Source organism: Asterias rubens, chromosome 4 (assembly GCF_902459465.1).
Source record: "Asterias rubens chromosome 4, eAstRub1.3, whole genome shotgun sequence".
NCBI lineage: Eukaryota > Metazoa > Echinodermata > Asteroidea > Forcipulatida > Asteriidae > Asterias > Asterias rubens.
In genome coordinates this window covers 9,855,500-9,871,634 of record NC_047065.1, presented here as the reverse complement: position 1 = coordinate 9,871,634, position 16,135 = coordinate 9,855,500, and the positions used below count along the sequence as shown (strand labels likewise).

The following is a 16,135-nucleotide window of genomic DNA, read 5'->3' as shown; positions in this document are numbered from 1 at the left end:
TAAGATACAGTGTGCCAGTTTGTTTTTAGAAAACAAATTTAATTATGAATTGTGATTGCTGTGAAGTGGATTGTTTTAAGAATGAATAAAGAGATATTAAATGTTTACATATGCCCTGTGTTCCCCCTTAAATTTATAAATGATGTATTTTCACTGCTATGAGGTATTGAAGTAATTTATACTTGGCAATTGTGGTTGAGAAGTAGTATCCTTGACGATATATCCCCAACCAGGTTTGTCTGGTCCATCAATGTCTAACATCCGTTTCAGACTGGTGCTCCACTGAGTTGCGCCGAATTCTGAATTAAGTACATGAAAAGTTTGACATTTGAAACAGTTAGGAGCCACTGGACGGGCTAGAAGTCAAAAGATCGACTGTTGCAGTCGCTCGAAACAACTCGAGTTGCTCCTGATCTGTTTTGTTCGGCACAACTCTGACGCGCCCATCAGAAACGGACATTACACTAGGAATACTGTGAGCTTATCTTGCTGTACATTATACCATTATCGCAGACCTCCCAAGTTACAATACAAATAGGACACCAGTCAATAGGTGTAATTCCCTGCTCTGTTGTGAGTTCATGTCAAGGTTTTCTTGAGCAATCTTTTAGTTTATTTTGTTTTGAGCCACTGGCATATTTATAAGTAAGTTTCAACTCAAGAAAACTACATGTAAAAGCACCAACCATGTCACGTAGAGTCATGGTTGTTTACCTTTCTCCGTTCGTCTGGTGCTGAATGGACTATTTACTCCTCAATGTAATGTAGCTCAGTTTCAAAGACATTTATTTCCTCACCATACGACACATATGCAGTGGCATCTGATCTCCCCTTAAGCCCAGGGGCCAATTTAATAGAGCTGCTTGAGCAAATAAAATGGTAATTACTCAAAGTAATTACTAAACCTTAATTTGTGACGAGTAATGGAGAGAGGTTGATGGTATAAAACATTGTGAGAAACGGCTCCCTCTGAAGTGACATAGCTTTCAAAATTTCCCACAAATTTGATTTCGAGACCTCAAGTTTAGAATTTGAGGTCTCAAAATCAAGCATCTGAACGTGCACAACTTCATGTGACAAGGGTGTCGTTTTTTTCATTAATATCTTGCAACTTTGACAAACGATTAAGCTAAAATTTTCACAGGTTTGTTATTTTATGCATATGTTGAGAGACACCAAGTGTCCACTGTCTTCAAGCATGAAAATAGCTTGCCTACTTTACACATGTTATTGGCAAAAATGTCATGCCACATACATTAGTTGTGACTGGTATTTAGCATTTGTTTTTACTTAGCATAACAATTGACTGGAGTCTTAGCTGGTAATCTGATTTTACTAAGCAAGAAATTTTTGCTTAAAGCCATTGGACACTTTCGGTGACAGTATTTTTCAAAGGCCCACACTTCGTGTATCACAACTTATATATAAAATAACAAACCTGTGAAAATTTAGGCTCAATCGATCATCGGAGTCGGGAGAAAATAACAGGGAAAACCCACCCTTGTTTCCGCACGTTTGGCCATGTCATGACATGTGTTTAAAATAAATCCGTAATTCTCAACAACGAGAATTGACCATTGTTTTAATGTTTTCTCGAAAAGTAAAGCATTTCATGGAATACTATTTCAAGTGAAGTCTTTCACCATTACCTTCTGTAAACCCTGCAAGTTATTTGTACATCTGTGATTTTTTTTTTAAATTCTGTGCCGAAAGTGTATAATGGCTTTAAGCAAAATTTTGTGATTAAGAAGCTCTATGAAATTGGGCCCTGTTCATTCACCCTGCTAATGAGAATTTGACAGGAATTTGATGTCACGACTCTCTTTTCACTACAAATTCAAAGGAGAGTTGAGCACAACTCAACCCCAGCAAATTATTTTTTGACCTCAACATTCACATCGCATTTGCATTCGCAGGAAGTATGCACTGGGTTTTAGACTCATGGAACAGGTATACAATCATTACATTTTCTCCCAATATTACCTTCTGGTCCATGGTGGTGGGACTCCATGTACCAGACTCATGTACCAACTTTTTCCAGCATTCTTAATCTCTCAGATTGAAATAACCGGCTTTTGGGAAGACTTTGCATTAACAACTTGGATAATTCTAACCACTGGAGTTTGACAACTATTGCACATTACATGGGTTAAGGATACAAAATTGAAAGTGACCCTTGGAGGCAAAAATATTTGGGCTTACTTCAATTTCATGGTGCTGCAACTGCTGCTTGAGCACACAATGTTCCACAAAGGGCTTAATCCAATGGGATACAAATGCAAAGCTGAACTTACGAACACCATTTCATAGATCTGTTGTGTGAATATTTAGAGGCTTTTTCATGGTCTAGCAGTTCTTTTCTAGTTGTATTATCAAACAAACAAACAAACAAACAAACAAACAAACAAAAAACAAACAAACAAACAAACAAACAAACAATAACGAACAAACAAACAAACAAACAAACAAACAAACAAAAACAAACAAACAAACAAACAAACAAACAAACAAACAAACAAACAAACAAACAAACAAACAAAAACAGCTCCATACATGTATACTCTTCAAGAACTCTTTCACTTTATTAAACATCCAATAATTCAGTAAGGAAACATGGTCTCCTAAAATGGGTTAAATACAATCAGTCAATGGCTAAAACAAGCATGTTCGTTTTGTACATCCAATACGTTGCTCTTATGATGCATCAATTAACAATGCTAAGGAAAAAAGTGGCAATCAGATAAGGAACAATTTTGTCTTTCTTAAAATGAGAAAAACTATGCAATTTATGCAAATCTTCCCTTGGTAAAATTAATTGACAAATACCAGAACATGTACCATCCCTTGTGAATTGATTTTTTACTTTTCTTCAGTTTTCATGAACACGGTTATGTACCAATCTGAATGTATTGGATACTTTTTTCCTAAATCATTTAATTGCCGAGTTCTATTTTTCTGAGAGTAGGTCAAAAACATGCATCTAGAAATAGTTCCAAATGATTCCTTTAATTCATCTTTCACATGTTCAATTCTCTACAGTGTCCGCATGGGTTTAAACATTCAAATTCAATATTTTGAGTCCAGATACATTGTTTCTGTACGTGCAAGGCAATCTGAGGTAAATACAAATTTCTATTGGATTAGTTCAAGTGGCAACAAGGCAATGACCAGGTGGCATGGATTCCTACAGAGGGAGACTTTTGGAACTCTTGGTGGCAGCAGACTTACCAGGTAAAATCCATTGTTCTTGGTAAAATGCACATGCTCAGAACTATTTACCTGGTAAGTCTGCTCCCACCTACAAATGTAGCGTTCCAAAGTCTCCCATCGCTTGAGGTTAGTATCAGGGCTATAGACAATGTGACCTCTGACGTCACTCGAAAACCATAACATGATTCGCACGCATGCCGCCAGGCAAAACCTTTGTGTTTTGGCAGCCAGCTATAAAGTGTATGCAATCTTACCATGACTACGTGTCTTTTTGCCTAGCGAAACATGACGTATACAGTGTTTTGTCAACAGAGGGCGGTTTGAATGTAAACATAGGTCTATATTGTGCTCACTGTGCTCACTTGTAGTCAAAATGGTAAACATTTATCATGAGTATCACAAACACACTGCTACACTGTACTTAACCAAACCAATGCTTGATGCATGACTGCATATAAACCTCATAGAGAATTGAACATGTGATGTATGTACAATGTACACTTTCAAACTCAAATGACATAAGATTTGATAAAACTTGTAATTCTCCTGAATTACTGCTCACAATATTGAGCTGATGGGACACTATCAATGACTGGGTGGGCGATATGCAATTTTACGTGATTTAAGTACCGACCACTTTTGCCTCTTGATGTAGTAGGAGGCCCCAAGTGCCATGGACAGAATCATCAAGGCCTATAGGATAAACAAGACATCAATATAAAATGGTAAATACACAGTTAAATATTTATAACTTGATGTTGATTGATGTGAAATGATGATATACCATTTGTTTACAGTTGATGCAGGAATTGAACTCCACTAGGAAATGAAGGGTCGAACAAAGACAAATTTAATAGAGTGGGAATTGAACCTGCAACCTTCTTATTAACGTGCTGGTGCTCAACCAACTGACGTATCTAGCCTTAACGTTGGTACTCTCCCTAGCCCAGGCAACATTACACTTTTGTCTTTAGTACAGTGACGTCCTAGATATCAGGGTCCATTTCTGGGGCGGAATATTTTCAAAGCTTCATAACTCAAATCTTACCTGCGAGCCACTAATTTCAACAGATTCACATTCCATACCAGCAGACATTTTTTGAGTTTTGCTCGTCAAATATTCCTCACAAATCCGTCTTTTTCGTGAAATAATGCAGCTCCCAATGTTAAATAATTCCTGTTTTGATCGTTTTCTCACAGTGTTGTCTGCTGCCAAGCGTACGCTTACATTCGCGTGCAAGACGAAAGATTCGCGTGCAAGACGCATGAATTTTGGGGGAATCGTTTCTTGACTGCACACAATTTGACGAGCAAAACCCACCGCAGAAATACAAATGCTGCCGTGGAATGCAAATCTGTTGAAATTATTGGCTTCTTGCACGTTAGATTTGAGTTATGAAGCTTTGAAAATGTTCCTCCCAGAAACTGGCCCTAATAGTTAGGACTCTGTATACTGTGTACAGCACAGAGGAAGAGTCCTATACAGGGCTAGTGGTTGGTCTCCCTATCTTGCCAAAACTTTTGTTTGGGATGCCAATCAGAAGTCATTCAACCTGTAACTGCTGTATAGCCAGGGATCACACCCAACTTTACGATAGTAAGTAATAAACCGTACAGGAAACTGACTGAGTAATTTGAAAATAATTTAGGGTTGAACAAATTGTTTATTTTTAACCCTAAATTATTGCAAGGTTTCAAACAAAAGAGACTTTGGTGAAAGTATTTGTAGGTTTCAATGTGCTCTACAGACTTTGTTTTCTAGGAGGGTGGCATGACATGATCAAAATGGCGCCCATCAATATGACGTAATCAAAATAAAATCATCGAGATTCAACGATTGGTAACGCAGCGAACAATTTATTGAACTTTATGAACTTTATGAACTTTGCCCCACATCGCGCACACCCTCAATGGGCAAAAGTTGACATGTTTGAATATGCTTCAAGGCTGTACATGTACATTGTACCATTCTGTACATGCGTGCGGCACACTACTGTGTGGCAATTCTTTCTCAGTTTGTGAACTTGCGTATTGTGTTGGAGTCTATCAACGGCCACTCACAGCATGTGCAATAAATGTGCACTGTACATGCAGTTGTTATTTCAATGCTAGCAACGACGTCGACCGTGTGCGTGGTGTGTTGATGCACTCGGCATACGAACCATGTGGCCGTGTGTACATCGTGTTTTAACGTTTGTTTACGATCGCATTTCTGATGCTGTAGTTTTGAAGTCGTTTTTGGCTTGTCAGGTACTCGTTTGACCTTATTAAATGCAGTCTAAAAATAGTCTCTTTGTCCTTTTTTGGGCAGGGCAGCCAATAATTTTAGCAGGGCGACCAATTCTTGGGCAGGGCGACCAATTCTTGGGCAGGGCGGCCTAAATTTTAGGAGGGAGGCCCGCCTTTCCAATTTACGTGTGTGGAGAACACTGGGTCTGCTACTGGCCTCACTATTGGAAAGTGTGAATTATACAAAGCATACATATCCCATGTAACTACAAATACACACACGCCCCAGTGTCTATATGCCTGCAATCGTGGACCTCCTTTTGTCCCTCTTTATAACCCTAACTTTTTTGCAACAGCTTTCATTTGTGTTATACACATTTTGCAACCGTGGACCTTTCCCGAGCCGTGGACCTTTCCCGAACCGTGGACCCTAATGTCTCCTTCGTTATAGGTCCTCTGTTTGAATGTATATACCTACTCACACACACACATGATATGTAAGAACAAACTGCTTTATTTACAAGTAATAATATTGAAATTACCTTAAGCCCCATTCTCTTGCGTTGATCATGTTCTGGTTCTGCTGCCCATCGAAGGAAGGTGGCTACATCTTTAGCTAACTGACTAAGTGTAGCAGGGGTACCTGTCAATAGTAATATCAATGATTGCATGCCATTAACATTGGTATTGTCAATAGGTCTGTCAAACTGATCCACTAGTAAACAGAGAATAGTTTTGATTCAGTGAACAGTGTATCTATGTAAATAAAAACAAGTAATGCTGATAAAAACTGTTTTAATTTGATTCCATTATGATATGTTGATCTTGCTGAACTACCTACCAGCATGATCTTACTGAGTACTACAATAGACAATTACCTCACAAATATTATTCAACATTATCAAGGGTTTCTTGCCATTGATAAAACAACAAATTGTAAGACATCAATGGCCCATAAAATGCACATCGTTTTCCTCCTTGTAATACAAATGTAAGACATGATAGAAAAAGGATTATGTGGCTAGCTCTGTGTTGTTAAACATAGATTTATTATGAAAGTGCAGTTTTAACAGCTCAAAATTGTTGAGGGCAGTCTACCTGCAGAACCCTCGATTTAATAAGTCTCTTTTGTGATTTATCTGCGCGAGTAGGCGTGATTTTTCATGCGTGACCTCGGTTTGAATACTAATTAGTACGAAGGGCTTCTGAAATTGAGTCTTTTTCGGCCTTTTCTGAAAAGTCTCAACCAAAATAATGTACCAGTAAATTGAAACATAGAGCATATCTGTCATTATGTATTTAAAAAATCGGTGCAACTCAATTTTTAAAAAGAGAAATTTGTACGTGAAAAATGGCTTCCAAAACGGAGAAAACAAGTCACAAAGACACGGCAAATTTTCCCCTTATAAACGTCAGCAACAGTCCCCTATTAGTATGTAAGGATAGATTATTTCATATTCTACCTGGAAATGTTTAAACCGAGACCGGATCGTTCCTAGTCCAGTCAGGATACAGCAACTTCCACCGGTGGTCCAAAAAAAACATTACGAAAAAAGTAACCATTAGACAAGATGGTTTTCCTGCACGGTGATTGGCTGACGATGACATCATCAATTGAGGTTCTACAGCAGGCGATCCGTGGGAAACCACCTGTCATGTACCGTGTAGATGTTGGCCAACATGGCGTGGTGGGTGTTTACAATGTGCTTTTCTCTTTCTGTTGATGTATTTTGGTTAATGTTGAAGCTCCGTTTTTAGCCTTTTAATTGTGGAAAACTGAATGATTTTAGAGGAAGCGATTTCGTTTCATATACTTTTATATATTTTGTTAGTTCAGTTCTATTTACATTTGAAACTTTTATAAAAAGTTTTATTACAACAATTTTAAATTATTAAAAAAGTGTTTCGTATGTTTACTTGATAAATGAATTCAGAGTAAGCGATTTCATTTCTTATACATGGCCTGCAGGTTTTTCATTTTTTATTCTATGCAATAAAGGGTATGCCTATGTTTGTTTTTATCACTGTGCTTTTACAATGCACATTTATGGGAATGTTCTTTGTTATGTGCTAACAACTAGGCCACTATACCATTATTATTTATTTTTAATAACAAAAACGGGTCAGGACAAGTAACAAGTTTGTTGTTTTATTCCTGTTATTAAAATAAAACAAGCAATAAATAATATTACACAGAATAAGCTGAAATCACAGTTTGTTTTGATAAAATAAACTCAGTAAAATATCAGATAAACCAGGGACTTAAATTGTTGCTTTGTCTGTGTTTTGTAAAGTTTCCCCGATTTACTATTAGGCTATATACAATTTTCTTTGTTTGCAAACCATGTTACAGTTTTGCTAAACATTGGTTTTTTTTTGGTTTTTTTTGGGGGGGGGGTCAAATACTATATTTTCTATACTAAAAATAAAAAACTATAGTGCAGCGGTTTTAACTTACATGGGCAAATTTTAGCAAATTTCAATTCGCCCCAGATTACAATCCTTTTGAACCACTGAAATAGACTGTGCAAGTCTCGCGCGGATTTGAACTTCCGGGACCATTGTGGTCCCAACCTTATGGAGTTTTACATTGGGGAGATTTTGTTTCGTCCATTACTTTAGTTTAATGTAGTTTATGACCATAAAAATGACATATGTTGTTAAAAATGTAATACTAATTAACATCATATATAAAAGTAAAAATAAAGTCAACATAATAACTAAGAAAAACCGATATTTAAACTTGACCTCGGGTCAGGTTACTTGGTAAAAATTAAGACTTTGTGCCCATCTCCGATCACAAAACTTACGCAGACGCTTGTTTTGGTCGCGCGGGGTGAAAAGCTTTTTCATTGGTCGTTTAGGCGTCGGCTTCCTCTTTAAACTGCGTCACGCGTTTATCTAATGCCCTTGCGACCATCGTGCGTCCGCGTATAAACCAACTTTAAGTAGTTTCACATTCGGGCGAAGATTTCCAAAAGGGGTTTTAAAAAATTTAAGATCAAACAAACATACTTGTCCCAGAGTTTTTACTTTTGTCTATACATAGACTCTCACCGATAATTGTGTATTTGTTTAAAACTGCTAAAACTAATTTTTGTTGTTCAGATTCGGCATTAAGAATAAATTAAAGCAAAGATTTGATTCATAAAAAAATAAAGTTCTTCAGTTGTCGTGTTTTCTCGCTCTGGTGCGCGCGAGACTTGCACAGTCTATTGCCATTTTCAAAACAATTACACATTATTTTTTTCCTTTTTTTGTTTTGAATTCAAGCAAAAACAAGTTCACATAAGAAGAAAAAATGCAATATGCACCCAGGAGTCATCTCATGCTAGACATGCTGAAATCAAAGTTTGTTTTGATCAAATAAACTCAGTAAAATATCAGATAAACCATTGAAAACACAGACATAGCAACAATTCTAAGTCAGACTTAGAATTCTTGCTTTGGCTGTGTTTTGTAAAGTTTCCCTGATTTACTGTTACACACTTTTCTTTGTTTGCAACCCCTGTTTCAGTTCCGCTAAGCCTTTTTTTTTCTTTTTTCTTTTTCGTCAAATACTATTTTTTCTAGACTTCAAAATAAATAAAAACCAACTACAGCGTCCTTCACTTCATGGGCAAATTTAATTCAACCCAAGATTGCAATCTTTTTTTTGAACAATTGCCATTTCCAAATAAATTACACACTTCTTGCCCCTTTTCTGTTTCAAAGTTAAGCAAAAACAAGTTCACAGAAAAAAACAATATGCACTGCCGGCATGTGCCCACGTTCATCAGCTCATGCTAGACAGGCCCTTTGGTTGTTATGGTGAACGCTTTCTCGCTGGTCAGGGTACCATACACGCGAAATAACAATGCCGATATCAATCGATGATGTCATCGTTAGCCAATCAGCGTGCAGGAAAACCATGTTGTCTAGTGGTGAGTTTTGGTGTGTTTTTTTCGTAATGTGAGATTTGGATTAACGGTGGAATTCGCTGTATCCTGACTGGACTAGGAAAGATCCGGTCTCGGTTTAAATATTTCCAGGTAGAATATGAAATAATCTATCCATACATACTAATTGGGGACTGTTGCCAACATTCATAACGGCAAAATTTGCCGTGTTTTTGTGACTTGTTTTCTCTGTTTTGGAAGCCATTTTTCACGTACAAATTTCTCTTTTTAAAAATTGAGTTGCACAGAGTGTTTTTATACATAACGACAGATATGCTCTTTGTTTCAATTTACTGGTACATTATTTTGGTTGAGACTTTTCAGAAAAGGCTGAAAATGACTGAATTCCAGAAGCCCTTTTGACCAATTAGTGTTCAAACAGAGGTCACGCATGAAAAAAACGCTGCATATCCCTGCAAATAAATAACAATGGGGATTAGTGTACTGAGGGCAATTTAACTAAGAGTGTTTCTATTTAAAATACTCTCCGTTATTTACATACTATTTGAATTACAGTGTTCAACCAGTCTCTTGCTCAAAATTGGGCAAAAAATGACCTTGCATCCCATATAACTTCACTTGCCTGTGGTGGTTTGTTCAGTACTACATGTACTAAATAAATTGAAACATGCACATGCACAGGATGATTTCAGAATCAGCCAGAATCTTGACTTCCAAGTTCCTCTGAATGAGAATTGACTGTAAAATAGTCAGTGACTACATTGTGGAAACTCACCATCTTCATACTCAATGATTTCATTGTAGAGTGCAGGTGCCATACCAATAGCTTGTCCAGGGAAGTATGGGTTATAATATAATGGATCATTAACCTCAACGCCTGCTGGTGGATCACAGTAGCCAGTAAGTAGAGAGAAGATGTAGTCTTCATTCCCATGACGAGCCAGAGCAATGTAGCTCAAATCAGGAGGCAGGGCTCCTACAAAAAACAACAAGTTCATGATTACAGCAGTGCTAGTTTGTGGAACAATGATTTCAACATTCACTGAAAATGGCTCAGACTTTACTACCAGACAAATATTTATGAATAAAATAAATCAAATAAGCAAGTAAATATCAGCTTTTATATCTCAGTATAACAAACAGGCATCTTCGTGAAAAAGTTTTAAGTGTTAAAAAATTAATTCTGACAAGTTTCGTTTTTAAATGGTTAGCAAATTAACCATTGGACCACAACACTTAATGTACCCAGCCAAGTGGAAACCTGTGTGCATGTATACATGTATGTGCACATAGGTTAAACAATTAACAATCTTATTTGGTAGCTTACCTAGGTTACTCCTTTGCTTGAAAATATTACTTTGTTATGTACATCATTTCCATTGGTATTTGTAAATCTCTTTCATGCCTCTGTGTGGTATTATTTGTAAGCACTGTTGGGCTGCCGGACTAGAAATATTATTGTTACAATGAACCTTAACTTTACAAACAAAGTTTTTAATAATAAGCACAGAAATTGTTGTTCTCATTTGAAGCAATATGAGTATGCGTCCACTGTGAATCAAAAAGCCCAGCTGCATGGCTGATCATGTACCATGGTATGCTGGATTCTTGTAACACACAGCCCTACTTCCCATTGAGCTGAACACAATGATAAACAGCACAGTAGGTGCATCACTGTGCACCCTATACACCAATCCAGGCGTGCAAGTGCTGGGCGCCGCGCGCCACTGCTGCGGTGTGTATTTGTGCCTAATTTTGTGCACAAAGACACGAGAAAATCATTTCCCTTTGCACTCTTTATGGAAACTTAATGTCTATGAGATTTCTCTGACATGGCTGCATAATATGACGATTTTTGATATTTTTTTTAAAATTAGGCACAGAGTAAAATACTGAACTTCTGACAAAATACTCTGCCGATGTAACACATTTTAGCAACTATTATGCAGTTTTCGCGTCTTTTTCCCCTTACTCACCTAAGACAAGCACCGTTTTCAAGATGATTTGGTTTATATTTAGTTGCAAATATTTGTGGCCAGTGATCTACATTCAGACCTTCATTTTTGATGAGCGCGATCGCGCTCCTACCGCGCTCTTGGGACTGTCTTCAGGTGCGCAATCGACAGCGCTCCCTCGATCATTACGGTGTATTTTATTTATAACACAAAAGCAGATTTCACGCCTGTAGTCGTTGTTACTTTGCGTGCAACAATAAATAAAAGAAACATTGAACACTAGAGGTCGCTTTGGAACAATGCACCAGCATGATATTAAACGCCCTCTATTGGTAAAATCTACGCGAACCAGCAATAAACACATTGAGACAAGACTCAACGTGTCACATGGGAATTTTAGCGCATTTCCAGGCGACGCAAATACGAGGGCAAAGCGCAAACCGTTGGCATACGTAGCTCAATCAACATCTGTTGTGCAATCTCGAGATTGAGCAGCGCAATTAACAGATTGCTAGCTTTAGGAAGTCGCACGAATGTGCATGCAGCGACCTCCCAGCCGGATACATTACCGGTACTACACACACACACACGCTACATCGTCCGTCCATCGTTGCAATACTAGAACTACTACTAGATCAACCATGGATCAACGACGTATTTTCTCATAAGAAAATATTGTTTTTCTAATGCTTTATATCAAATGTGAAAACATTTTTGAAAAAAGGAAACATTAAATATAAAACCTTAAAATCGTGCGGTATTTTGTCACATGGGGGTGGGATCGGGTTGCTTTATTTTATTTTTTCTGTAAATTTTATTTGTGTACGTCCAACCTGACCATTTAATTTAGTAATCATAATCTGTGAATGCTAGCCAAACAAATTTAGCTCCTGGAAAATCTAAGAAGAGTGTTTTTTTAGGAGCTCAAATTGAGCTCCTGATGAGTATTCTCAGGAGAGCGATTAAAAGAGCTCCTACTATTTCTATAAGCGAAGGTCTGTACATTAATATATCATGATGTCCTGGCAAGGAAATTGTGTAAGTCGTTGAGGAAAACATCTAATTTCCATAAAGAGTGAAAAGGAACATAATTTCCTTGTCGTGGCCGAGCGGTTAAGAGCACCGAATTCAAACTCTGGTGTTTCTGATCAGCAGAGTGTGGGTTCGAATCCCCAGCCGTGACACTGTGTCCTTGAGCAAGACACTTAACCATTGCTTCGTCTTTCGGATGGGACGTAAAGACGTTGGTCCCATGTGTTGTGTAACGCATGTAAAAGAACCCAGTGCACTTATCGAAAAGAGAAGGGGTTCGCCCCGGTGTTCCTGGTTGTGGCTGCTTAATGCGCCGTAGCACCTTGTAAACCCTTATAAGGTGCTAAATAATTGGGTCTCAGAATTCATCACTGCAATAACCTATCTTTCTGAAAGTTTGTATATACTCAGCGCCTTGAGTACCTTGTTTGGTAGATACGTGCGCTATATAAGACTTCGATATTATTATTATTATTATTATCTTTGTGCACAAAACTAGGTACATGTACACCTCAGCAAATGGCGTACGGTGCGTAACACTTGCGCGACTGGTGCGCATCGGATTGGTCTATACAATGTTAAGTTGAAGTCGGTCTGTCATGTGACTGGTAAAGAAAAACATAGCACCTCAAAAGTGTTCAAGGCATTTATAAATGCCACCATAAGCCACTTTGAAAAGTTTTGCTTGTACGATGTCATTTGCCATGAAGTGGTAAATAATTTTGTAATGATCCGCCAAGTGCGCCCTCATTGAAGAACTTCTAAAAAGTTTACTTTTGGTGATGTCACATGACATTCACTCTCTTTTTCAATAGCTTCGTTCTTGGAAGAGCACATTTTAATTGGTCTGGATTTCTCTCTATTTTTATAGGGAGCATGGCTCTGGCCATGCTCCAAAAAAACATTTATCTGGTAGAGTTAGGTTTATAGAGCTATGTGTGAGTATTATTTTGTGTTTTGGCTCTCATTTATACCTAAATTATTGTGATTTTTAGGGTCATGTTTGGATCGCATTATTTATAGAATAGATCGTTTGTAGTGCGCCCTTCCGTGTGTGTGTGTAGCATGGAAGACACATGTTTGACCTTTTTGTGAACTTTGACTGTGCACCGTGTAATGACATGCATATGTATTATGTATATACTGTAGTGTTGTAACTTTTTGTGTTGTTTGCTATGGGTTACCATTAAACCTATACATGAGAAGTTTATTTTATATATTTTAGCTGTCATTGGCTTGTTCATTTACGTATTTATAATTGACTGTATTTTGGCGAATGCTCGTCCTTTATTCATTAGAGGACCGGAGCTCCTTCCCGTGTCTCTACAATTTAATACCATTGAGAACTAAGCAACTTTTAAACACTCAAAGATAGTGTCAAAATCATCGACCTAGTAAAACTACATGTACACATTTCAAGTATTCAACAAGTTTTCAACAACAAAAATCTGGAAACAAATTTGCACACTTCAAGTAATTATTATTTTAACACATAATTGAAGTTTAAATGAAAAACAGTCTAATAAAAGATGGAAAGTGCAGTATTTACCTTCATTAGATGCTCTAGCTGCTTCATCATTAATGTATGGTTTAGGGAAATAATCGGATAGCTTGCCAGGACGATCGAACATTTCACCAGTCTCATCAGGACCATCTTGAACCATGTACTAAACCATAAATAACCATTTATCATTAATGATGATAGATTTCAAACAAAAATTCACCTTTTGTTTTATTTGAAAGAAAAAGGAAAGTGTGCTAGCACTACTGACATGACTCTTGATTACCTATATGTACCAAATCGTTGATTAAAGGTTAAGCATCTTTGAAAGCACTATTTCAGACACTCTTTGACATTTTACCAAACATGAAATTAATGCAGATGTGATGTTATTTTAATCATAGTAAGTTAAATTAATTAAGAGTAATTTAATTGTTTTAAAACACAAGTGTCTCTTCATGCGGTGCAAGTAAGGTGATTTCTTATCAGTATCATCTTACCTCTTCAGCTAGAACTTTAGCTTCACCCTCTGTGTGAGAGACACCAACTAGATTTCTAAAAGCCAAGTATTTCATACTATGACAAGCTGAACACACCTCCTTGTACACTTGATAACCCCTACGAATACTGTGTGTAGTAAGGGAAGGAAACGAACAAAGGCATGTTTGACAATCTTACAAATCAACTTGAATGAAATTAACATAATAAATGTGTTCTTCTGTTATACACGTACATAGTAGGAAGGTACAGAAGTATAAATTGAGTAAAACTAAAACTCAGTGAGAATTATCTTATGTGAAAAACTTATTTTTTATCAGTTTCACACTGGGCAAGAATGCTGTGATTCACAGCAAGCTCAAAGCACCTATGAATCAAACAGCCCTGTGATGTCACACTACATATTCAATTCAAATAAGACAATGGAAAATGCACAGTAATGAAGATAAACAACCTTCATCCAATCCATGTTGTGACGTATTTTATGCCACAATACAGCCAGGTTTTTATGCTGGTTATCTGAGTGTACTTCAGTGTTGAATCCACAGAAGCCTTTGCTCTGAACCATGCATAGATGCCAGCAACCACAGAAAGCAACACTAGTTCAAAAATCAAAGAAGGGGTTGGGGGAAGGGGGCTAGTTCAAATATCAACAAAATTACAGGGAAGAAAACATTACACTGATTATCAAATAATAACTTAACAAGAAAAAAATAATGACCAATTTGGTTTAAGTGACTTTTTTAAGTTTTTGTTTAAATTCCGTTCAACCATAATAGCAGATTCTTCATATCAGAAAAGTGTGGGATCCTATGTCTATAGATTGATCCACGGAGCACGTGTGAGCAAGAACAAGTAAGCCTCTCCAATGCCATTCTGCACAACTCTACGGGGTGCACCAAGCATGCGCACACCCATGTCAGACTTTATTTATTTTGCCCAATACGCAGTGGGGCGGAGTTAATGGATCGTTCTTTTGTCAGCAGATATTGTTGCATGCTTCTGTGTGTATGCATGGGACTACTTGACTTGTCAATATGCTGAAGTCTAGCTGTTTTAAAAAGGTTCATTGACATGATTGTGTAGTAATGTAATAAGAATATTATCTGGCTAATCTACATGTATCCCGTATGCTCTGAATCTTAAGCTGACAATTCAACTCATCCTGTTGTATCACAAAATGATGGCATTAGTTTGCCACATTGGTTAAACAATAGAACTTACTACATTACCTGGCATGGTCAAATGAATTGAATAATCCATTATGACTCCATGGAAACTTAGGAACATGAAGATCAATTTCCTCAGCATTGACAGACATATGTAGAGCAGTGGCAATACCAGCACTACCTGCTGCTAGAACACCCAACGTCCCCAACATCTAAGAGCAAACAAACATCAACAATATTCAACTTCACACAACTTTATTTCAGTCAACCTCAATGTTGTCAAACAGCAGGCCTGAGAGAGCTAGACATTTTCATTTTGCAAAGGTAACTTCTATGGGGAATATCAGTCTATCTATGGGAAACCTTTGAATGGGCACCAAGGCCAAGGCCTCTGTGTAATTCAAGACCTGTAACATGATGGTTGATGTTGAGAGATGTAGCTTGAGTGATGATACATGTACAACTACATGTAACTTCATGAAAACTGTACAAACGCGGTCTGTGTACAGCACGTCGTATGTCAATATTTTGGCTGTTTTTAAAAGCAGGAGAATATGAGGTTGTTGGAACTTCATGTTGACGCCGACATCAAGCGATCATCTGCATTTTAAGAACCGTTATTTTCGGATTATAAACCGCCCG

The 16,135-nt window shown here is 37.4% G+C and overlaps 1 protein-coding gene across 1 annotated transcript in view; it reads right to left on the bottom strand.

Moving 5' to 3' along the window:
* Positions 1 to 3,473: 3,473 nt before the first annotated feature.
* Positions 3,474 to 16,135, bottom strand: part of LOC117289649 (cytochrome c1, heme protein, mitochondrial-like) — a 34,754-nt gene continuing 22,092 nt past the window's right edge. The window contains exons 3-8 of the mRNA XM_033770868.1: positions 15,557 to 15,705; positions 14,327 to 14,453; positions 13,875 to 13,992; positions 10,114 to 10,314; positions 5,982 to 6,082; positions 3,474 to 3,903 (exon numbers count right to left, since the gene is read on the bottom strand). Coding sequence (XP_033626759.1) covers positions 3,796 to 3,903; positions 5,982 to 6,082; positions 10,114 to 10,314; positions 13,875 to 13,992; positions 14,327 to 14,453; positions 15,557 to 15,705 — 804 coding nt within the window. The 3' untranslated portion in view covers positions 3,474 to 3,795. The remainder of the gene's footprint in view (positions 3,904 to 5,981; positions 6,083 to 10,113; positions 10,315 to 13,874; positions 13,993 to 14,326; positions 14,454 to 15,556; positions 15,706 to 16,135) is intronic.